The sequence below is a fragment of the Nannospalax galili genome, unplaced genomic scaffold (genome assembly GCF_000622305.1).
Source record: "Nannospalax galili isolate Female #2095 unplaced genomic scaffold, S.galili_v1.0 scaffold574, whole genome shotgun sequence".
In the NCBI taxonomy this organism is placed as follows: Eukaryota; Metazoa; Chordata; class Mammalia; order Rodentia; family Spalacidae; genus Nannospalax; species Nannospalax galili.
In genome coordinates this window covers 209042-234436 of record NW_008334516.1, presented here as the reverse complement: position 1 = coordinate 234436, position 25395 = coordinate 209042, and the positions used below count along the sequence as shown (strand labels likewise).

The 25395-nt window shown below is 46.2% G+C and overlaps 1 protein-coding gene across 2 annotated transcripts in view; it reads left to right on the top strand.

Annotated features, from left to right (window-relative positions):
* Positions 1-25395, top strand: part of Rcsd1 (RCSD domain containing 1) — an 81344-nt gene that overhangs the window by 46597 nt on the left and 9352 nt on the right. Inside the window, exons 2-6 of one of the 2 annotated variants that reach the window (XM_008829367.3) lie at positions 10367-10468; positions 11695-11784; positions 16141-16212; positions 18266-18469; positions 21037-21771. In XM_008829367.3, coding sequence (XP_008827589.1) covers positions 10367-10468; positions 11695-11784; positions 16141-16212; positions 18266-18469; positions 21037-21771 — 1203 coding nt within the window. The remainder of the gene's footprint in view (positions 1-10366; positions 10469-11694; positions 11785-16140; positions 16213-18265; positions 18470-21036; positions 21772-25395) is intronic. The other variant, XM_008829368.3, reaches the window with a different exon arrangement.

The window sequence follows — 25395 nt, the reverse complement described above, 5'->3', positions numbered from 1 at the left end:
AGATGGAAAAGAAAAGGAAGACATCAGTGACAAATACATGTCTTGAGTGGTAGCCAGCTACCTCCAGGTGGGTGCCCAAGGTCTCCAGGAACGATTGATATATCCATTGTTATAGTCTCTGCCTTGAGATCAATCCTTCTAAATAGTAAATCCTATAATGTCCCTGACCACACTAGCATACAGAACAAACTGTATTTTGTAGCCCAGCTTCTGTGACAGCTTTCACTTAGCACTTCCCATGTGCTGAATGGGCACTTGAAGAATGAGCCTGGCTCCTGGGAAGCTCACCATGAGCACTGGCCGTGACGCACTCATCACTTCCTCTTTGAGGCCATCCCTGATGTTTCTTCCTCCAAGCTTCTGGTGCAGTGTAATGAATCTATCCATTACAGCAGTGGCCCTTCTCACTGTAATATTTTATCACCAGTCCATCCTTCGAGCAGACCAGAATACAATGCATCTATTTAAAGCGTTTAGTTTAGACTGACAAGATGGCTCAGTGAGTAAAGGCCTCCTTAGGCTGACAACCTGAGTTCAATCCCTAGGACCCACTTAGTAAAATAAGAGAACCATCTCTGACCTCCACACATACACTGTAGCACATGTGTGCTCACAAACATACACACACACACATACACACGCACATATACACACACGTACACAAATAAACAAAAGTAATAACTTTTTCAAAGTGGGAAACTAGGGCTGGGGAGATAGCCCAGGAGGGAAATGTATTTGCCACCCTACAGTTCATCTGATAAACTGAGTTTGATGCCTAGAACCCATGTAAAGGTAGAAGAGAGCGGATCCTACAAAGTTGTCCTCCGGGCTTCACATGTTCATCATTGATGTGTGTACCCACATATAAATATCATATACACACACAACAATAATAACTATCTAAATAAATAAAATTTTTAAATGCACAGTTAGGGACTAGAGAGTTGGCTCAGCTGTTAAGAGCGCTAGCTGATCTTGCAGAGGACTGGGGTTCAATATCCAGCACCCACATGGTGGCTAACAACCATCCTAACTCCAGTTCCAGGGGATTCTCACACCCTCTTCTGACCTCCTTGGGCATTTCATGACATGGGTATACTTATATACATACAGGTAACACACTCAGACACGTAAAATAAAAATAATAAATAAAATATTTTAAAATAATAAAAATAAAATGGACAATTAGAGCTGACCTACTGGTTTGTGCCTAAAGTCCTAGCACTTGGGAGGCTGACGTAAGAGAATCACTGTGAATTTGAGGCCAGTGTGGGTTACATAATGAGTTTCAGGTCAACCTGAGTTACAGAATAAGACCGTATATCAAAAAAGAAGAAAGGGTGCCAATGAAATGATTGCTAACATATCCATAGACAGCGAGGCGTGGTGGCACAGACCTTTAATCCCAGCACTCAGGAGGCAGAGACAGGTGGATCTCTGTGAGTTCAAGGCCAGACTGGCCTACATAGTGAGTTCCAGACCAGCTGGCGCTATAGGGAGACCCTGTCGCAAAAGGGTCATTAAAGTCAACTTTAGAGCATTTTCTTTGTCACTGCAAAGAGAAGAAAGTCCATGTCCACAGTCATACCCTGCTCCTGTCTTCCCACCCCCTCTACTTTCTGTCTTTATTGTTTGCTTGCTCTGGCTATTTAATATAAATAGAATCAAATACTAAGAGGTCTTTGGGGCTACCTTCTTTTGTTTAGTGTAAGATTTATCTGTGTTCAGCATATGTCATAGTTTTGTCCTTTTTAAAGAAATTTATTAATTATAATTATTGTGTGTGTGATGTGTATGTGTGCCTGTGCCATGGGTCACATATGCAGGTCAGAGGACAACCCTGTAGGGTTGAATCTCTCCTTCCACTTTTTCATGGGTTCCATGGATTGAACTCACATCATCAGGCTTGTGCTGAGCCTTTTTGCCAGTCCCACATTTTATTCTTTTTATAGCTGAATATTATTTCATTATGTGGCTATGTTGAATTCCCCTTCTCCATTCATCGCTGAGCGAACATGAGCTTCATATTTTGACTCAAATGCTTTGATTTGATACAGAGCTTCCCACAGCTGAGGTATATATTTATGACCTCTGTAAAATTTAACTTAACTTTGTTTCTTTCTTAATTCCTAGATAGCATGCATGTCAATTTCTGGAGATGATAAGTGAGGTCAAGGATGGTGTGAGAGTATCTGTAATGCACCTGCCTTGGTCAGAATGGGCTGGGTCAGGGCGTCCCACTCCCAAGGGAATAATGCCCAAAACAGCATCTTAGCCAGCTGGGCCTTCTGTTCCCCAGAAGGACTAGAAGGGAAAGAGAGGATTGGATGCGACTCTGAGTACCGCTGAGCCCCTCAGGAGAGCTGCTAGTCCCATAGCCAACTTTCAGCAATGGTGAAAAATTATTGAAGTCTTCCTGCATGCCAGACCTTATTCTAAGCATTTTACATGCATAATGTGTTCTTCCAGTGACCCTATAAACACAATACTGTTGTAATCCTTCCCATTTTACAGGCTAGGAATGTGAGACACAAAGCTTGGTAACTTGTCCAAGGTCACTGAATAAGAAAATGCAGGGCCAGTATTTGGACTCAGGCAGTCTGAAGCCTGAGCTGTGCCCTACACAGAGCATGGTAAAACTGTCAGAGCAGCCTGCCTGGGACACAGGGCCCATTCTAATCTAGTGGGAAATCTACAGACTAAATTAGTCTGCCTCTTACTGTCCACAAAAGAAAGGCAGTACAGCTTCCTACCAAAAAAGGAAACTGAGGCTCAGAGTGGTACTGTTAGTCAGCTTTTGATTGCTGCAACAAATACCTGAGATAAATCAACTCAGTTGATGGTTCTTTGGGCTCATGATTTCAGAGGTTTCAACCTCTATCAATTGGACTTGCTGCTTTGGGCCTGAGATGGCACTGTATAGCGTAGGGGGAGCTCATGGCAGAGGATACCTGCTCACATCATGGCAGCTAGGATACAGAGAGAGAGGAGAGGCCAGGGTCCCAATGCTTTCTAGGGCATGCCTCTCACTGACCTAATACCCTCAGACTAAGCCCAATCTTCTAAAAGTTCTACCACCTCCCAATAGCCCTGCAGGCTGGAGACTAAACCCTTAACACATGGGCCTTGCAGACATTCAAAATATAATACAGGTTCCTAGAGGACACATGTCAAAGGCAAGACTGAAACCCATGTTTTATTCTGAATTTATTACTCTGATTTATTGTCTCTGTGGTCTCTAACCCTAAATAATTTCTTTCTTATGCTTTTCACAGTTTTTAATAGAGAAAATTTTCACGTATATTATCTGACAGATTACATTGATAAGCTTTGATCACCACAATAAACATCCTTGTTACCTCTGTATCCACCACTGTTACCTGGGAATTCATTCTGACCCTAATCCTGCCTATATTTCCACCACTACACCTGCTCACCCCTACCAGGAGGACTCCCCCAGGCTCCTGAGGCAGCATTCTCCACACAGGTGTGTCCTAAAGTCAGTGGACTGCTAAACCCTGCCAGGGTCACTGGGCTACATCACTGAATTCTAGAGGAAATGGGAAGCCTCTGGAGTCCCAAAGAACAACCCACCCATGACTGGGGCCTGTGGCTCCTTTTTGGATGGAGTACCTTCCATGGGTTTTCCCTAGGAGAGAGTTGTAAAGGCCAAGGATCTGCTGTTTTAGGTCCTCAAATCCTGCAAGTAGATAGATGGGAAATGTTTGGGACTTTTTTGATCCAGTGTGGAATATTTGTCCCTGTGTGACTATTTCTACTTTTCCACATCAAGTATATGTTGTTGATCATCTTCACCTCCATCTACTGTGGTCCCTCTGAATAGGCTATTCACATCTTGAGGACAATCACTGTTCCCACAATGCATTTAACAGTATCTGGAGATGCTCAAGAGAGGATGGATGAGTGAGCTACCAGTAGGGATGAGGGAATGTGGAATATTTGGAATACCTCAACCTCTACCACTTTAGCCAAAGAACTTCCTGGCCCTGTGCGATCCATACTCAGTGTCTCCCCTGGAGTAGCAGCAAGAGTCCTTTACCTTCATGGACAAAGTAGGGTCCAGCCTTTGAGTTCAGATTAGGGCTTAGTCTTTGAGCTCTTCCTTTCCCTGTTCTATATTTATGTGATTTGGTCCAGCCCTGTAACTTAAACTGCCATGTCTACTAGGGCTCACAGCTTTGTTTCCAGCCTAAACTGTCCGTTAATCTCCAGACTCAGGTGTATAGTCAACTCTTTTGTATCTTGGCTTGGGTATCAAGAGACATTTCAAACATTCATGAACAAGAAAGAATTACTACTTCCCCATCTGTCCCCACTCACTCTTCCCTCTCCAACAAGGCATCCCTAACCCAGGAGAAAATACCCCCAGGTGTCCCATTGTCCAGGGCAAAGGTCCAGGCATCATCTTTGATTTGATTCCACTCTGTCCCTCACATCCACACATGTTTTGTCAGTAATTCCTAACAGTTTTGCCTCCAAACTTTTTTCACCATCGCTGAGCTCCAAGCCTGGTCTACTCCATTGTTGTCTCCCAGCTAGACAGATGCCAGTACCTGCCTCAGTCTCCTGCTCCCATTCCCACCCATCCTCCACGAGCAGCCTCTGCATAACTCAGGTCACACCCCTCCCATTTACTCAGAATGAAACCCAAATTACTTTCCATGGTCCAGCTATATGGGACTGGACTCAGACTGCCTCTCAACCCGTATTTCTTCACACTCCTCAAGTAAACAGATTGATCCCACCACAATTCTCTCTGTTCAAACTGTGTTCCTCTCTGTGCTTCTGCTCAGAACACTTTCCTCCTATCTTTTACCTGCCTGGAATGCAACTCAGATACTCGCTCCTCAGAGATGTCTTTCCACATCTATCATGATTGACTTTGCTTGACCCACTTAGGAAGAGGAGACCTCAAATTGGGAATTTCCTCTATCAGATTAGCCTGTAGCCATGTCTGTGAGGCATTTTCTTAATTATTGTGTAATATGAGAGGGCCCAGCCTACTGTGGGTGGTGCCACTCCTGGGCAGGTGGTCCTGGGTTGTATAAGAAAGCAGGCTGAGCACAGGCCAGAGGAGCAAGCCAGTAAGTAGCATTCCTCTATGGTCTATGCTTCAGTTCCTGCCTCCAGGTTCCTTTTCTGAGTTCCTGCCTGACTTCCCTCAAAGATGGACTGTCACTAAGAAGTATAAGATGCAATAAACTCTTTCTTCCCTAAGTTGTTTTCAGGCAGAGAGTTTTATCATAGCAATAGAGACACAAACTAATACAATAGCCTCATAGGAAAGGCAATCTATTTTGTCTCTCTCATAGCCCTTAACAAATTATTTTGATCTGTGTGCTGCTTATTGTTGGTTTCTCTCACTGGACTAGAAATTCCACCTTGTTCACTCTCACCCTCACAGGCTAGAACAGTGACTGTTGATGAGAGGACACTGAGACACGCCTTCCAGTGAAGGGTTAGGGTTAGTGTGGCCAGGGAGAAGGAAAGAGCCAGTGCTCCAGAGCCCAGGTAGTGTCCATGCTGCTGCTTTCTAGCTTAACAGCAAGTCACTCAGCAGCTCTGGCTCCAGTTTCCTCTTCTAGAAGAGGAAAGAATCAGACAACATACCACTGCTCTAAGGACAGTACTTCCCAAAGAGGCACTGCTGTGGGGAGGCATATGAGACAAATGGACCTGCCTAGTCCAGTCCAGTGGCCTCTCCTTCATCCTAGGATGGGAGTGGAGAGGAAGAAGGAGAGCAGCCCAAAACAGTATTGATCCTTCCCAAAGGATGGTGAAGCAGTTTGTAAGGGATGATTACTCTTCCGGTCAGTTCTGGAGGACCAAAGGCAAGCATCTCTTATGCCTTTAAGACCGGTTTCTCTTGCTTTAACTGAGCAAGGGAACCTATTGGCTAAGACCAAAGGTTCCTCCACCCCATGACAAAGCCCTCTCATTACCATGTTGCCTCCCACCATGTATTGTTTCCCTAAACTATGGCCCAGAGACTGTTAGATTATTTAGACTTTGGAACATGGAGGCGGGTAGAGAAGCAGGGCAGAGTCAAGGAGTTGGTAGAGATTTCTTCTGGCCCGGACACAAAGGCTCCACTATGTGGAAGGCCAGCAGCCTCCAAATTATATTTACTCAGCATTCCATGGCGTCAGGGAAGTTCTGTGCAGTCTAGACACAAGCTTCCCCAGTTCTCAGAAAGTCCCACAGACATGGAAAGAAAACACCACAGGTGACTTTCTTCTAGCCTTAGCAGAGTCAGTCGTACCCACAGGCATGGTCTCCAAGGTAGCTGGCACAGTCATGCTGCATAGAGGCAGGGAGCCTGTGGTAAGCAAGATCCAGACTCAGGAGGATGGAGTGGAGGTGGGCAACCTGTGAAGATATGTGGACTAGAACAGGACAGAGTGGGATGGCAGAAGGTAGATTTAAGATGTGGACATTGGTCCAGGAGGAAAGGACAAGCTGAGGTCAGGACAGTGGCCAAGATCCAGAGTGTGGTGGTCAGTGTTGGAGGCTATTACAACAACTGGGTGTGGTCCACAGGTGAGCTGAGGGTGTCAGTGACCACAGGAACAGGTGCTCAGGTCCTATACTGGCAGGCCAGACTGGAAGAAGGAGAAGAAACCAGCCTCCAGTAAGCACATTCCACATGCAGGCCCAATGCTAAGTACTTTATGAACAACAACAACAAAAAATTATTTAGTGCAAGGGAGGCTAAAGCTCTCAGGAATGCTTGAGAGGAGGTAGGGATGCCAAAGTCCTTCTCAGTACCAAGAATACATGGGCTAGGGATGTGGCCCAATTGGTAGAGTGTTTGACAAGCATGCACAAAGCCCTGAGTTCAGTCTCTAGCACTGCATAAAACCTAGCATAATGCTGTATATCTACAAGCTCAGTGCTTGAAAAGTAGAGGCAGGTGAATCAAAAGTTCAAGAGCATCCTCAGCTAGAGAGAGAGAGAGGGAAAACAAAACAAAACAAAACAAAACAAAACAAAAAAACAGTTGGGGAGAGAATGAGAGTATGGCCTTACCAAAATAACCTCAAGGCCCAGTGTGAGCCCATGGCCTGAATGGGTTCACAGACATTGCATCCTCTGAAGGAGCTTTGTAGTTAGAATTTCAAGACAGACTCCAGGCAAAACTTTATAAGCCTGAGCACCAGCTTCACAACCATGTTTCTTTGCACCTGTGGTTGCAATGACTAAGAATAATTTTGAGGCTTATGTAACAACCCTTTACAGCTCTCAAAGTGCTTTCCTAGGTCATGCTACTGAACACACGTCTTGTGCTGGATCAAATATTCCACAGTGTATTCTGTTTGGCTTCTGTCTGTCTGTGGCTAAGTCATGCATCTTCTCTGGGCTTCGGTGTATCCAGCAGACAGCAGGCACTCATCAGTCAGTATTCTGCGATTTAAGAGGGGAAGTATTCTGGAAACAGGTTGGGGGGGGGTGTAGAGTGACTTTGCCAGCTAAAGAAAACACATTACCTGGGGGCTTTAGGAAAGCAAACACGGGTTATTATAATCTTTCCTTCAACTCGGTTTATAAGCCCTAAATGCTTCCAGAAGCTTTATAGCTCCCCTGCTGCCCAACCCCTTGCCGAGCTCAGTTTTGAGACAGAGAAGTTCAGGAGTTTTTGATCCCTCTGTAGCTCTATTTTTAACTGGAATGTCTCTCGCTGCACCACCAGTCTTCGGCGCCTGGGAAGCTGAGGTAGAGTGCACTGTCAGCAGGGTTCGAGCAATAAATAGCAATGGACAAAGGCCAATCTGGTGTGGGGCAGGAAGCTAGACAGATGGACAAACCTATCGCCCCGTGTTTCCGCCAAGGGCAGCTCAATTCACCACACACTGTCCCTGAAGCCTGTCCGAGGCTCCAGGAGGGTAAGGTGTTGGTCCCTGACCACTGCTAATGTGGCCAGTGAAAAGGTCAGACAGGTATGAGGCCTGGACCCACCCAGCAAGCTTATAGAGTGAGGCATCAGATTCCTGGCTTTACCAAGTGCCATGGGGAAAATCTGGCCTCTTGAATAGGGGTGAATCATTTTCTATCGTCTTCGAAATCAGCCTTGGTGTTTAGGTCAGAGCAGAGAGGAACTTGAATGACACAGAAAACAGGAAGGAAATACCTCTTTTCTCCAGAACAGCCATTCCTAGCAGAGGGTCCAAGACCCCAGTCATTCTTCCTTATTTCTGCACAATTCTTCTCCAGTCTGGCTCTGTTTACTCCACTTGATTGCCAGGAGGTGGCTGGGCCAATCAGAAAATGTGAACATGCTTTTAGTCCAGAAAGGAGGGCCATGGAGGTGTCTGTGTGCACAAGGGTGTATGTGGCATAGAGGTGCCTGCTCATGGCTAGAGGAGGGCAGGATCCATCTCAGAGGCCGTGAGTCCCATGAGATGCAGAGATGAACTTGTTCAAACCCATGCCCATATCCTCCTAGAAAAGAGGAGGGGAAGTAATATAGTTCTTGGTCTATGTTAAGAAATGCCACCATCACGATGACCAAAACACATACACAAGCTAGGCATGGAGGCACATGCCTTTGATCCCAGCACTTGGGAGGCAAGAGGCAGGCGGATCTTTGTGAGTTCGAGGCCAGCCTGGTCTACATAGTGAGTTCCAGGACAGCTGGGGCTACAGAAAGACCCTGTCTCAAAAAGACAAACCTCCTCCCCCACCCCCGACACACACACACAAAAGCCTGAAAACTCTAGGACTAAACACATAAAACTAGGAAGGGGGAACTGTGAAATGGTTCAGGAGGTAAAGACACTTGCCACCAAGCCTGACAATCTGACTTCAGTCTCTGGAATGAACATGGTAGGAGGAGAAAACCAACTCCCCAAAATTGTTCACACACACACACACACACACACAAATAGTTTTTAAATTATTTTCAAGACCAGGAAGGTGTGGTGGTGCATGCTATAATCCCAGAACTCTAGCAAGAAAAGACAGAAGGATCATGAATTCAAGGACAGCTTGGATTATAGATGGATATTCCATAAAAAAAAAAAAGAGTAAATCCCCTAAACCAGGTGTTTGTGTGGAGCATGTGGAGCAAGACAGAGGTGAGGTGACATTTCTAGTGTTGCTGGCTTACCCTCCGTGTCCTGGTGACAAGCTGCACATGGGAGTGAATATATCCTGCAGGCACCTCATATTGAGGTATCAGTAAACTGGTGATCAGGACTGGAGGCCTGACCCATGGCCAGTCATAATAACAACAGCCTTTTAAAGCCAGGCGTGCTACTTAGAGCCAGTCAGCAACTCGCAGAGAGCCTTAATGAGAAATGAATGACCACCATCCTTGCCAGGCCCAGAAAGCTGAAGCCTTGGAGAGGCAGATCAAGTGGGCGGTCAAATCCCTGCAGCCCCCTTCTCATCCTGTCAGCTGCCACCTCTCACGTCATTCATTCATTCAACAAATGTTCACTGAATTATTTGTTGCCCAAGTCAGTCAATTAAGTCAGAAAGACAGAAACATGTTTCTATGTAAAAATTAAAAAAGGACATATGTGTACCCCGTTTCCTACGAAGTCCCCTGTCACCACATGTGTCTGGCCACCCCAACTCCCATTTTTCAAAGTTATTAAACAAGAGGAGACTCCCAGGCTGTTGCTGATACCTCCTGTTTCTGGTGGGGTCTCTACAGAGAGAGACTCTGTCCTGTACTGCCTCCAAATCCCTGGGCTCCTCTCTAGGACAGGAACTTATTATATTTGTCCCTGGGGACACCTCCAGAGACCCCAAACATCATAGCTACTCATTGAATGTGGCTGAATAGGTTTTGTTTTATTGTGTTATGTTTTGATTCTTAAATCCAGAAGCCAGTTGCAAAATGTTATTAAAATACTTCATTTACAGGACTGGAGAGAAGGCTCAGAGGTGAAGAGCACTGACTGCTCTTACAGAGGACCCAGGTTTGATTCCCAGCATCCATATGGCAGCTAACAACCATCTGTAACTCCAGTTCCAGGGAATTTGAAGCCTTCTTCTGACCTCCATAGGCATTGCATGACACAGGTGCACTTACACACATGCAGGAAATAGACTCATATACATTTAAAAAAAAAAAAAAACTTCTAATCCCAGCACTTGGGAGGCAGAGGCAGGCAGATCTCTGTGAGTTGTAGGCCAGCCTGGTGTACATAGCAAGTTCCAGAACTTCTGGGGCTACAGGGAAACCCTGTCTCAAAAAGACCTAAATAAATAAATACTTCATTGTCACAAAATTCCTGATGGGACCACAAAACAGGTGCTTTTCATGGCACCGTTATGACCCTTGGAAGAGCAGAGCACGCACTTGATGATTGACATTTGCCTCTCCTTGATTTGCCAGGAAAGATCTGCAGAGACCAGCTCCAATGTGGACAGCTCAGCTTCCCTGTCAGTGGCTCAGCTGGCTGGGCGGTTTCGAGAGCAGGCAGCTGCAGCCAAGGAGGTAAGTCAGAAGGCTTGGAGTGTCCTGATCTGGGAAGAGTATCCTGGTCCGAAGAGGGTTGGAAAAAAGGGAATCCTGTCAGGCCCTGAGAAGAAAGGCAGGGGGAGCCTTGACAGTTACCAAATTAGGAAGAGAAACTAGAGAGGGTCCTTCTGAATGTGAGGAATGTGCCACCACCCCCTGGAGCCTGGACAGAATCTTTCCCCACTAGAGAGAGGCTCCCACTGTGGTGAGAGGGATAAGTAGCAGGGCAGAATGTGGATCCCTTTTCATCTCCATCTTCCACTGACACAGACTTGGATGGCACAGTCCTTTGCCCAGTCTGCATTGGTTCAGAGTAAGGAAGTCCTCACACTCAGGTCCTGTATCTAGTCTAGGAGTCTAGAGCAGATCCTGGATTGAGAATTGGGAAGGAAGCATATTTCAAAAGGAGACCAGGAAAGAGTAAGAAAGGGATCAGGAATTCTAAAAGAATCCTGCAGAAGAAGAAAGTGTGTGGGGGGGGAAGAAGTATATGAATGTGGACAGTTAGACTAGATTTTTCACAGGTATGTGGCTTTCATTAGAAGTGTGCTAAGGGTACAAGATATACTGGCACACTATAATGCCAGCACTTGAGGTGGAGAAAAGAAGACCAGGAGTTCAAGGTCATTCTCAGCCATATAAGGACTTCAAGGTCAGGCTTGGGCGACAAGAGATTGTGTCAAACAACAACATCAACATCAACAATAAAAATAAGAGGACGAACTCTTGAGGTGGAAGGGGTCTACCATGGCTCCATGAGACTTATCTGCCTTGCTTTTTTAGGTACACTATTTTACACTATTTTCTCCAAGAAACCTGGCCAATGTTGTCTAGACAGAGAAATGTCCTAAAGGACAAAGGAGATGGCATTGATTTAAGGGGCTGGCCCTCCCTGACAGTTGAAAAAGCTGGATGTAGATGCCATCTTGAGAGGTAGCTCAGGCTGGAGGATCTCAAGCACATGAGGATGTTAGGAAAGGGGAAGGAGAGATGCTGAAAGTCAAACAGATAGGTGGTTCACAGCACTAATTCGTGTAGCCGGTGGGCAGTCGCTTAGACAGCCAACCTTGCCATCATTCTTTTCTCTTCCAGACATCCCTAACCATTGCTAACACCGGTTTCCACTTCCTTCTTCTTCCTCCCTGTTGCCTGATTCACGGTCTCTCTTTTTCTCCCTGTGTCGTCTGTCGCCCTCCTTCTAGACACCAGCCAGTAAACCAACAAGAAGGAAACCGCCCTGCTCTCTCCCCCTGTTCCCCCCCAAGGTAGAGCTGGGCCAGAATGGTGAGGAGGTAAGTGCTTCTGGGCTCAGAGATGCTGGCATCGGGTTTTCTTCCTCTGTGCAGAAAGAGGCACAAACATCACACTTTTAGACCTTGAAATTTGCACAGGGGAACCTCTTCATGGCACATGCAAGAATGAGTCTCTCTTCTTACTACTCCTGGATGCTCTCCTTTGGCCTCCTCCCCTAGTCTCTCATGTTGAGCCTCTTTTAAGATCGATCAGGGACTGGAGCACTAGTTTTCAAGCCTGAGAAAACTGGCGAAGAGAATGGCCATATATCATGACCTCACAAGATTTAGGCATCAGGCAAGTTACATTCAACCCTCTGGTCTAAAGGAGATGGTGGTAAAATAGGTGTGGAAGGTGTGGAAGAAAAAGCAGCTGTACTGTCATAGGCAGGGCCATGGTGTTAGAGAAGTTCATGGTCCTCTGGGTCCTTAAAAAGGCTGTCTATTGTTCTGATCACTGGAAGAAAACCAGAGCACACAGAAGGCCTCCTGGCCCTCAGATATAAATAGCCAGTGTTGCCAACATAATGAAGGCTCTAGTGTTATAGATCATAGCCAGTAATAGAGTCCCTGCCTGCATGCTTGCCCAAGCTTATTTATCTAATTGTAGCTGTTAGTGGTGCTGCAGGCCACAGCCCTACAGCCCATGACCCTTCACTGTGGTCACAGTTGTGGTCTTGTCAGAAACCAGTTTGCACACTGTCTTCAGGACTGAGAGGCCAAGTCCAAAATAGAGCAAGCAAGTCAAACAGCTTTGCTCCCGGATTCCCACTTCATCGCCTTCTTTTTTCCTCCCCTTCTTTCTGGGGATCAGTATCTTTACAATAGATACTGAATACATGTGTGAACTTGGGCAGACCTACATTTTGTCATCTGTAAAGTGAAAATTGAAATTAAAGAATGTTTTTAGGGTCTTTTTTTCAACCCAAGGTTCATAAGCAGAAGTCTATCAAAAAGCAAACAACTGCTGGGCATCCTGGTATACACCTTTAATCCCAGAACTCAGAAAGCAGAGGCAGGCAGATCTCTTTGAAATCCAGGCCAGCTACACAGTGAGTTCCAGGCCAGCTGGAGCTAGAGGAAGACCCTGTCTAGCAGATAACTCGGGTCAGCAAGATGGCTCAGTAGGTAAGGCACTTGCCACCAAACCTGACACTTGCCACCAAACTTGACGACCTGAATTCAGTCCCTAGGACCCACATGGTAGAAGGAAAGAACCAATTCCCAAAAGTTCCTTGTGGTGCATGTACTCCCTGCTTCACACCCAGCACATACTCATAATAAGTAAATAAATAAATGTAATTAAAAAGCAGAGAACTCATGACTATACCTGGTCAAGTAGGGGCAGTGGCTAGGGCCTACCTGCTCTGAGAACACTTCCCCCCTCCACTTAGCAAGGGTTGTCTTTTTGGGTAAGAAGTCCCATGAGTTTATTAAGAAACACTGTGTTTTGGTTGGGTCTTCCCAAGTGCTGACCCCACGACTCTGTGGCTTCATGGGTTACCACCCAATGCTCAGACCAACAACTTCTCCTTACAAAGGGTCAACTTCTCCTTGTAACCTTTTCCTGCTAAGCTTGGTGCCTCTGCTGTGGTGGAACAAGCTGAGGCTGTCCCCTGATAACCTAAGCTTGCCCCAGGAGGACTCACTGCCCCATACTAATTCCTTAGTTGACAAGAACATTACCAGATAGAGTGAGAGGTCTGGATAGGGGAGCTTTACTTGTGGGGATAAAAGAAGATAGAGAGGGGACTGGAGAGATGGCTCAGCAGTTAAGAGTACTGACTGCTCTTGCAGAGGACCTGGGTTTGGTTCCCAGCATCTGCATGAATGCTAACAGCTGTCCATAACCCCAGTTCCAGGGAATCTGATGCCATCTTCTGGCCTCTGTTGAGCATTGCATGCCTGTGGTGCGCTTAACATACATGCAGACAAAACATTCATACACATAAAATAAAAATAAATTTAAATAAAGTAGATGGAGTGGGTCAGGTTTGTAGTGATTAGATTAAACAGCTTCATTTCAAGGATTTTATGAGACTAAACACAGGTTTCATCCATGGGGCACCCCACCCAGTAGTTAAAGGCATGTAGTGGCCCAGGGGAAGAATGAAGAGGAGCATAGATTTTATATCGAAAACCCCGCCTGGAATGACAAGCTGCTTGTTCATGCAAAGAGCACTGCCCCAGGGATCAATAACTTTCTTTTTGCCTTGAAATTCACATAGAGCTGGGCATCATAGCACGTCTATAATCCCAGTACTTAAGTGAGTGAGGCAGAATTTACAGTTTGAGGTTGGACTGGTCTATATAGCAAGTTTAGACCAGCCTGGACTGCAAAATGAGACTCTCTCTCTAGAGAGAGACAGAGAGACTTTCAAAGAAATAAAGCGAGGGGCCAGTTTTGTCTGGCTCGGCTGGCTGGAGGCTGCAATCCACACTTCTATGCACCTGTATTGTGCATACAGCCTGCAGGAACCCTGATGTCCCTTAGGCTACCTTAGGTTCCTCACTGCAGAGGACTCTCATTTCATCCCTCCTCTGCTAGGTCTTTTGGGTCTGAATTGTGGAGTCAGTCCCTTTGATGGCACCTGATGACTGTAGGCAAAATGATCGCAAGTTATCCTGGAAGAACCAGCTGGAAGGATGTTGAAAAGTCCTAAATACTACTCCCATCTGAAAAAAATCAAGTCCTCAATTTCAAGACATCATAAGACATTAGTGGACTGTCATAGCAATACATATATAATATACATATAAATGTGAGAATGTCAAGGTGGTTTTTCTACACCAATTGTGTTAGTCCCAGCCACTGGCCTGGAGTCCCTCATTAAATTTACAATTTAATGCTGCCCTCTGCTGTCTGTTCTGGGAACTGCATTAGCAGCTACATAGAATTCATTCTGCTTTTTGGTTAAATTAATAAGAGTTCCATGGTGTATCCGCTGGATCACCAGCACCATCCTGTAGTCAAGAGGCACTGTTTGTTGAATTCCCTCTGTCTTCAAAAGACAGAAGAGTTTATGATATTATCTAAAGTGAACTTTCTTAGGAAAATTTTTGCTGCAGTTTGTGAAATGAAATTCCATGGTAAAGCACAGAAACTTAAGGACCACCCAGTTGGGGCTGGAGACTCTGTGCTTCCTGGAAACAAAGGTCCCATAAAATACAGGAACACATCTGACCATGGAGACTCGTTTATCCTACCCACTGGATCTTGGTAGAGCAGGCTGAGGCCAGGAACATCCATCTGGCTATCAAAGCTCAAATCAGAAGTCCCAGCCAGTGACTAGCCCAGTACAACATGTTCTCCCTTGGCACTGGGCCCTGAAAAGGTCACAGGATCAGTTGAGTCAGTCTCCCTCCTTTTACCACCAAAATACAACCAGAAATCTCAGAGTATTCTTAAAGATCAGCAGTCATTTTTCTTCTTGCGGTTCAGGTACAGTAAGTAGTACATGGGAATAAGGAATGGGCAATATGTGTTGGTCCCAAACCATAGGAAAGATCCCTTCTGTGCTTAGCCCCTGTCTAATAACGTGAAACTCATCTTTTATTTCTTCACCATCATTTAATCATCATTATGACTATCATCATTTTCCCGTAGTTGTGGGGAAACAAAGAGCCAATCTTTTTGCAAAGATAGAAACTAAGGGCAGGCAAAACTCCTGATATATATTCATCACAATAATAATAGAGCACACAGATGGACAGAGAGCACAGATGTCAGCCATTGACTGCTACTTAAGGGATGAACCTAAGTCATCTTCATCTTTATATAACCAACGCAGTGCCTGGGATTGGTAGATACTTAATACATGTGTCTGCTGAGTTAAGATGAATAGTCAGTGTTTTGGAAAATAATAGTATGTAGACAATGCCATTGGTGGAATTTTCCAAAATATTAATTCAATGGAGGAATTTTAATAATGCCTCTGTAAGATTTCATTCCTAGACTGACAAAGACAGTAAATGATCAGTTTTGCTTTTCATCTGTGAAATTCCCTCCAATTGTTGACTCACCTTGTAGAAGGTCATGAGGTGAAGACCTTCCTCCCCACAGATGTAGTTTTCCCTCCTAATGACAATGAAGCCATTCTTCCTGCCATGGGAGGCTTCCTGTGGTATGGATGTCTGCCCTGACTCAACTCAGACTCAAGTGATCTTGCTAGTGGTGAGATGAGGGAGAGAAAGGGAGCCCGTCTGGTCCAGGCCTGATGAGGTAAGTGGGCTCTGGAAACTAAGTGGCAACTTGTGAGATCATCATCCATCTCCTACCTGTGGCTTTTGGGCTCCAGCCAGAACTCACCTCCCTTGTCTCACTCATTTGGTTGTTTTGGTCTATTTGCTCTATAGAAATCACCATCCAATGCCAGCCACCCTCCTAAAATCAAGGTGAAGAGTTCGCCTCTGATTGAAAAGCTTCAGGTAGGTAAAAACTGCATTCTGCCCAGTGCATGCTCCCACAGCATCTATGGTCCAAACCTTCCCTGCTATACATCATATGCTACTTTTTTACATATCCTGGAAAAAGAATGCTGCTTCTTAACTTTTACATTTTATATATTTAATTCTTTCCATGACTCAGTCTTGTCTCTGTTGTACATTCATCCTTAAAACCACAATAAATAATGAATACCTTTTCTAAACACGCATAATGCCTTTTAATCTGCAAGTCCTAACATACACATAGGCATTCTGAGATCATCAGTCTTACCTGAGGAAATGTTGAGGCTGAAGGGAGTTATGGGTGGAGATACTATAATGTGGGATATTAACCAAGCAGTGCGAGAGAGTAAACAGGGACCAGCCGTAAAAGGCTGTGGAGATCAGGCTAAAAATCTTGGAGAGAATCTGAGACTCAGAAGGGGAATTTGATCACACAGCAGCTGTTAAGAGAAAGATCCAGTATTTGGAGTCTGGCATGTGGGACTTTCTTTCATTATACGGCCTGCCTCTCAAACTCCATTCCCTCTCTAGGAGGTCCTATGCCTTTAGGCTGGCTCAGTGGGATATGGAGGACTTTGCAGAGATTTGCAACTACAGGGGGCAGGAGGTGGTGTGCGGCTAGGTGGCGCTAAAAACTGAAACCAGGGCTCTAGCTCAGTTGGCAAAGTGCTTGTCTAGCATGCGGGAAGTCCTGGGTTCCACCCCTAGCACCTCAGAAACTGGGCATGGTGGAATATGCCTGTAATCCCAGCACTCTGGAGATAGGAGGAGCAAAAGTTCAAGCTCAGGCCAGGCATGATGGCGTATGCCTTTAATCCCAGCACTTGGGAGGCAGAAGCAGTTGGATCTCTGTGAGTTCAAGGCCAGCCTGGTCTACACAGTGAGTTCCAAGACATCTGGGGCTACAAGGGAAACCCTCTCTCAAAAAGACCAAAAAAAATAGATTTGCTTTCTTTAGAACCAGGGAGGCATATAAATCCCTAACCCCAGGTCAAAACTTTCATAGCTAAAAGCATCATTTGTTTTTGTCTCCAGATACTGTTCCTTACCTTTCACTGCCATTTACACACATAAGCCTACCCACAATGGCATGTACAAGCCTCCCAACCTGACACAAGCTAGTGTTACTGATATACATAAGACTGAACTCTGACTTAGTATCATTTTTTAAGACATTTCTTTTTTTAATTCTAGTTTGAAAAATGACGTCTTCAGATTCAGGCTTGGTTTAGTTGCCTTTTGAGTAACTCCCCTTTGGTTGTCCTCCAGATTCATTTTGATCTGGTTTCACCTGTGCTGTGACTCCCCAGGTGGCAGACACACTGAGGAGTGAAGTACCCACTATGCTGTCCCCCAAGAGACAACGCTTTCTGAAGGTTTGAGGGACAAGCAGGCCTGGCATGAATCTCAGGAGATTCTTAATCCACCCTCATAATTTGTGCCAGGAGACCAATACTGAGTGTGTAAGAGGGTTGCAGAGGAGATGACTGCACATGCCTGACACACAGGCCTTGCTAAGCAGCAAATGCTATTGACTAATGGGAAGATGACATGGGTGCCCATTCACTGCAAGAACCTGGGGAGCTGCAGGTCCTGCTTGAGCCACTTTGTCCATCTGTTGGGTCTGTTGTACTCTTTTTATTTTTTTAGACAGAGTCTCACTACATATCTCTGGCTGGCCTGAAACTTGCTATGTAGACCAGGCTGGCCTCAAACTCACAGAGATCCACCTGCCTCTGCTTCCCAAGTACTGGGACTAACAGCATGTACCACTATGCCCAGCTGGGGCTATTCCACTCCTGTTGGGGGAGTGTCTATGTTGGATCCACCTCAGCACTGTCTGAGCGTCCCAGAAGCAATGGTGGAAAAGCAAACGCAGCAGAAAAAGGGTTGTGTAGGCTTTGCTTCCAGAAACAGGTCATGATGTACATAAGGGTAGATAACTGGTTGGGAAGAGCTAGTCTAAGACCAGGGAACCATAAAGTAAAGCATCTTCTCCCCATCCCCAATGAAACTTACCTTTTCTTGACAGGCCAACTTAGCCTTTGACCCAGCAGCTCTGCTGCCTGGAGCTTCACCAAAGAGTCCTGGACTCAAGGCCATGGTGTCACCATTTCATAGTCCCCCTTCCACACCCAGCAGCCCTGGTGTGCGGTCTCAGCCAGGCGAGGCAGAGGAGGTGCCTGTCAGCTTTGACCAGCCTCCTGAAGGTGCTCATCTGCCCTCTTATAATAAGGTAAGTTCTGGCCCCACGGTAACTCTACCAAAGAGACTTTGGACGGGACCCTCCTGAGTTTTCTCTCCCTAGTCCTGCAGAAAGGAGGAAACATTTTGTACTACCTCAGCTGTTTTTACTCAAGTGAAATTTCTTCTCTCCTTTGCACTTAAGGGATTCCCTGTCTCTACCTAGTGGGCTTCTCTCATCTCCTCTCCCTGTAATTATGCCATATATCCAACAAGCAGTTGGGAGGATGGGTATTCAGAGCTGATTGCATCTGTACACATAGTAACCTCAGAGGCTAAAAGACACAAGCTAAGGGCCTGACCTGTGATTCCCAAAGAAAGATTCCCAAAGAGTACCAAAGTATCCTGTTCTAACCTGATGGGGATAGTCCACACTGACTCAATGTGGGGTCAAACCATTCCTGCTGCAGCTTGCCCCAGTTCAAGAACATTCAAACTGGGGCTGGAGAGATGGCTCATCTGGTAAGCGCACTGGCTGCTCTTACAGAGGACTGCAGTTTGATTCCCAACATCCACATGGTGTTTGTAACTGCAGTTCCAGGGGATCTGATGCTCTGTTCTATCCACTGTGGGCATTGCAGGCACACATGTACTGTAGTGCACTTACAGGCAGGCAAAACATTCACACACATAAAATTAAAAAAATAAATCTTTACTTAAAAAAGAAGAAGAACAACATCCAAACCAGCCCTTTTGCAAAACTATGTGGCAGGACTCATTCTGTACATACTACCTTGATGCTTCGTGTGTATACAGATCTCTGGTCCTGCTAGGAAGAGGAAGGAATCAGAAAGGCTTACAGAAGCAAACTGGTGGCAAAGAGATGGCAGAACTGGCTGGCTTGAGCATGTTGGCTAGGGACAGAGCTGTGGCCTTCCTGTGTGGGGCAATGGGCACCCTGAAGGCAGATAGGCAGTAAGTGAAGAGGCTCCTACTCTCTCAGGGTCTCCATAGGGACTAGGAGGAAGTTGCTTCTATCTAGTCACTGAACCTGGGGTTTCAGGCTTCTAAAGCAGCACAAAAACAAATAAAAGGGCCTCTGAACTCTGCTGGCCGTGGGGACTGGGGCCTTGACACTAAAGAACTGGCCTCATGCTGGTCTCAGGAAGAGGCATGGGAGGTCCTCATAAATCAAATATTCATTCTTGAACTCTGAGGTCGACCTAGAAATGACAGGCTTTGGGGGCAGTTGTTGTTTTGTGTTTTTGGCTTTGGGGTGGTTTGGTTTAGTTTGGTCTGGTCTAGTGTGGTCCAGTCTGGTTCAGCCTGGACCTGGTTATGTAGATCAAGCTGGCCTTGAATTCACAGAGATCTGCCTGCCTCTGCCTCCCGAGTGCTGGGATTAAGGGCATCCACCACCACACCCAGGTTTTTTTGGTTTTGCTTTTGTTTTTGTTGTGAAATGACAGAGTTTTATGGGACATATCTCAATTGGCTGCTCTTGTAGAGGACCAAGGTTCAGTTCCCAGCACTCACACAATGGCTAACATCAGGCACCCTCTTCTGGACTCCACGGGCATTGAAACCATACCCATGGTTGCACTTACATATATGCAGGCCAAACACATGCATTAAAAAATAAAAATAAGCCAGTCATGGCAGCATGTGCCTTTTTAAATAATTCTTATTTTATGTGTATGAGTATATTGCCTGCATGCATGTAAGTACACCCATTTTGTGCAATGCCCTCGGTGGTCAGGAGAGGGTGTCAGATCCCATGGAACTGGAGTTATCTATGGATGGTTGTTAGCTACTATGTGGGTGCCGGGAATTGAACTTGAGTCCTGTACAAGAATAGCTAGTGCTCTTAACTGCTGTGCCATCTCTCCAGTGCCCCCTTTATTAAAAAAAAAAAAAATTATTTATTAGGTGGTACATGCCTTTAATCCCATCACCCAGGAGGCAGAGGCAGGCAGATCTCTGTGAGTTCAAAGCCAGCCTTGTCTACATAGTGAGTTCCAGGCCAGCTGGAGCTACAGGGAGACCCTGTCTCAAAAAGACCAAAATAAATAAATAAATTTAATTAACTAATTAATTAATAAAAAATTTTAAAGAGTTAAGAGAGGAGACACAGGGTTGTTTTTGTTTTTTTTGTTTTTTTGTTTTTAAAGAGGATGTCACGTGAATAAAGTAGGCATTGGATATAAATGTTCCATTGCACTTTGGACAGTGTCCTAGCCTGAACTGAGGCCTGGTTCTGAGTTTCCTGCTTCCAGGAGAGGAATCATTTCCAGCATCAACGCTGGGTACTCTAGAAGCACAGCTTCTGACAATGATCCTCATGTGTGCACAGCAAACATTTCACCCACTGAGCCATATCCTCAAATTATTACTTGGTGAAAAGTATTTGCATCTTCCCAAGGCAAATGTCTGCAGGCTGCCAGATAATTTTATATCCTCTAGATTCTAACCTATAATAAACAGCAAATGACTTTACACCCTCTTAAGAGTTTAAATGATCCAGGAGTGGGTGTGTTTAGTGGTACCTTACCATGTATAGGTCTCCTTTTGGTTTATTATTTTATTTTAAAGATAATTGTCCTTAATATCTTCTTCCAGGTGCGGACCAGAGGCTCGATAAAAAGGCGCCCTCCCTCCCGGCGATTCCGGAGATCTCAGTCAGACTGTGGGGACCTTGGAGATTTCAGGGCTACTGAACCATCTCAGGAAAATGGTGCCAGGGAGGAGAACGGGGATGATGTATTCGCCACCAAGAGCAAGGCCCCTGACTCTCCCCCATCCAATGAGGGGGCCATGGGAGATGGGTTGGGGGGACCCCCTGGGTCTGCAGAAAAGCCTCCTCTGAGGAGGACGTGCAGCACTGAGAAGCCAGAACAACAGGCCTGTGCTCCAGAGGAAGCCAAGGCTGGAGAGAAGACTGGACAGAGTCCTGAAGATGATGGCCAGCACCCAGCACAGGAGGCCCCAGAGCCACCCCAAACCTGCAGCCCAGGGGCAGAGAATGGGTATGGGGGCCCGGTGGAGGAGACAGCAGCTGGAGAGGAAATGGACGCTGGGAAGGCCAAAGAGGGGACGGCCTCGGTGAAGGAGAAGGCAGCAGATGAAGAGGACAGGCCAGAACAGAAGAGCCCAGATACAAAGGCACCAGAGGAGGGAGCTGGCGGGGAAGAAGTCCCCCAAAGTCCTCCTGGAAGAATGGAGAGCCGGAGTGTCTCAGAAGAGGAGAAAGAGCAAAAGGAAGGGGCAGCTATGGAGCCAAGCTGCAGCTCCCGCGCTGACCACGCCCCAGTGGAGACCAGCAGTGAGATCCAAAATGATCACGACATCCCCAAGGTAGGTGGCAGTCCCCACAGGAAGTGGTCCTGCTGGTTCCCACAAGGAGGAAGGTGGTGCCAGGGCCAGAGCTGCCTTTGTCACATGTCTTGTTCCTCCCGTCCCATGATGAATCAGCTCAGTGTGCAGAAACAAAGGCACCAGCAGGGAGCCTGGTGCTGACTACACTGAGACTGGGGTGGCTGTGGTGTGGGGGCAAAAATACAAGAAAGGGAAGTGTGTCTCCTGCTGTCCTGCTTCTCGCTGACTGAGAGTTTTGGCCAGCTTCTGGGTGTATGTGGGGTGATCGAGGTTTGACAACTCAGTAACTGAGGTCTGCCAGTGAGCACTGAGGGACTGGAGCCCTGAGCTTGCTGCTGCTGTTGGGGCTCCAGGGACTCTGTGGAGACCGTGGGAGGCAAGAAGTCAGGAACACTTCCAGGAAAAGATGGCCTTGGAGTTGGCTTTTTAGAGGAAGCTTTACATGATATGTACTGAGTCACAGGCAAGTAAAGGGACAGAGAAGCAGCCTGGTCCCTACCCTCCTGCAGACCTTCCCTTCCACCTGCTCCCACCAGCTCCTGGGAAGCTCCTCTTGAGCTCACCTGAAGCTTTAGAGTCATAACTCATCCTATGGAGATTCAGAATTTCCCCAAGGATAACTTGGTGCCCCTTTACCAACCTGTCCTGACAATCTCATCAGCTCTGTCACCTCTAAGAGTTTTCCTTCCCGTTTGTCATCCATTCATTCATTCATTCCTCAGCTACCATGTGCATCATAAAATGGTAGCATCTTGCTATTCCTTTTTCTGCTATATAGTTCATTCTCTGTACAGTAACCAAAGGGTATGTGAGTAAATGGATTGGTTGGCTAGTATAGGCCAGCTGCTCTTTGCTAGAATTGCTTACCTCTTTTATTAGTATGTCCATACAAGTTACACACAGACTTGGTGGCTTAAAACAACAGAAATAAGATGAATGTGGTAGGTCATGTCTGTAATCCCAGCACTCAGGAGGCTGAGATGAAAGGATTACAATGAATTCTTGGTCATCCTGGGCTACATAGTGAGTTCCAGGTCAGCCTGAGCTACCTGAGCTCAGAGTGAGAACCTGTCTCAAAAGAAATAATAATAATAATAATAATAATAATAATAATAATACAATAGAAATATACTTTCTTACAGTTCTGAAAGTCAAAACTCCAAAATAAAGATAATGAATCCCTCTGGAGAGCTAAGAGAGAATCTGTCCTCTTCCCTTAGTTATTACCTGAACCCCTGTGCTCCTTCCTTGTCTCCTCCTGCTTAGAGTGGCTGTCAACAATCTTTGGCATCCTATAGCTTGAGAATGCCTCACTCCAATCTCTGTCAGCATCTCTGTGTGACCAGTGGCTGTATCTGTGTCTCAGATTCCGCCCCCCTTGTTGTATAAGGCATCAGTCTTCAGATAAAGGATACACCTTAAAGACACAATGATCTCATCTTGAAGTCCTTCATTACATCTGCAAAGATCTCTTTTCCAAATAGGGTCATGTTCACAAGTCTCAATTAGATGCACACAGGCATCTCTCCCACTCTTCCACAGCTGTGCTCCACCCCTGCTGATGTCTTCCATTTTGTGTTCGTTCCCCACTCAGAGATCTACCCTTGCAGTTCACCCTACCTGAACACTCCTCTTCCTGATCCTCATGTGGCCAACTTACAACCTACCCTTCAGATCTCAGCTCAGATGCCCCTCCTCACTTAAGCCTCTCATGACCACTCAATGAAAGGAATCTGTTCTCATTCCGCACTTACTCCTCCCCACGGTCCCCTTTGTCATCACAGGACTTGACATTCTTGTTTATTTGGAGTGTCACCTCTACTTTTTTTCCAAGAACTCACTGCAGAAGCTAGAATGTAGTAGTTCCCTAAAGATATGTGTTGAAAGCCAGGGTTGGTGGCACTTACCTTTAGTCCCAGCACTCAGGAGGCAGAGGCAGGTAGAGCGCTATGAGATCAGTGAGATTGAGGCCAGCCGGGTCTACATAGAAAGTTCCAGGCCAGCTGGGGCTATGGGAAGACCCTGTCTCAAAAAACTAACTGGATAAATAGATTAATATAAATAAATATAAAAATAAATATTTTGTTGAGAGAATAAATGTTTTTTAATTAATTAATTAATTTTTTGAGACAAGGTCTATAGCCCAGGCTGGCCTGGAACACGCTGTGTAGTTCAGAATGGGTGTATCTTAAGGATGGTAACGCGCTGATCATGCACTCCTCAGCAGTGCGGAAGTATTCTTCAGACTTTCAAAGCAAGTCAGGCCGTGCCCCTGTAACTTCCTCTCGGACTTCTGCAAGGTGGGGCCTTTAAGTCCCCACATCTCCCCCTTTTATTTTTATTTTAAGGCCGGACTGACTTTATTTCATGGGTTACCCACCTCATAGGCAGCTCCCTGAGGAGAGATGGCCATCTCCTTCCTCTAATCTTATGCATTTTTGCCTGTCTTAGGTTGTGTTGAATTCCCCAAAGTGAAAAGAAATCTTGTAAATTTTTACTCACAAAACATGGTCCATTATCAGTTTTAATTCTTTGGGGCAGTCCCAACGTAGCTAAGCACTGGAGAAAATGAGACTGAGCATGTTTAGACTTCTCTCCTGTATGAGCAGTAGCCCAACAGGCATGTGAGAATGTGTCGATGGACACAAAAATATACTTAAGCTTTCCAAAAGGAGCATAGTGTGTGACATCCGTTTGCCACAAGGAATTGGGCTTGAGTCCCCTGGGGTTTACTCCTGGCTGTTGCATAGGTGGTACCTGTACATAATAAGCCATCTTGTTTGCCTCTGCATTGCCTTGGGATAAAAGCCCAGGCAATCCTTGGTGCCCCCTAAGATGCTGTAAGAAGATAGGGGCTTCTCTCTCTTTAAAGAGTGTTGGAGTCTGAATACTGTCAGAAAGCAATGGCCATGAGTTTCTTGAATTGAGCTGAGCAATCACAAGTGTGGACATATCTTTTTGGTTTTTCATCTGCCCCAGGTATACTAAGGGCTCACTTGGCTAGGATTCGGCGAGTGCTGCTGCTGGTGGGGCTGTAACACTCCGGGGCGGGGTGGTTTCCTGACTGCCTGAGGAATGGATGGGATGGGCCCCCACCCCCAGCCACCTTCCTCGAACCCAGGCCTTCCCAGCCGTCCCGGAGCCAGTCGCGGCGCACAGCCAATGGTGGTTTTTTTTTTAAATGTGCCCAGCAGCCACCGCTGGTCACTAGCTGGGGGGCAGTCCCCCACCCGGCTTTCATGCGGGACCTAGGCAGGTTGGGTGGGCGCCACCGCCCCGTGTGCTCCGCTCCGCCCTTCTAAAAAGGGCACCCATGGGTCCTGTTTTCATGGGTCCCGGGAGGCTCTGAAGCTAGCCAGGGCACGCCCGAGGTGCCACTTGTTACTTTGGTCGCTTTTGGTTTCACTTCTGTTGCATTTCCACGTTCTTCCTCAAACTCTTCCCATGATTCCCATGTATCCCCAGTAAAAACATTAGCCCCAAGTAGCCAGGGAGCCAAATGAATGCCTCTGCCCTTTGAGCTACTAGATCTGACAGATCCAGTCCCCTGCTTTTAAGCATCTCTCTCAGGCTTATTAATTTCGTTACCCATCTACCCCAAAC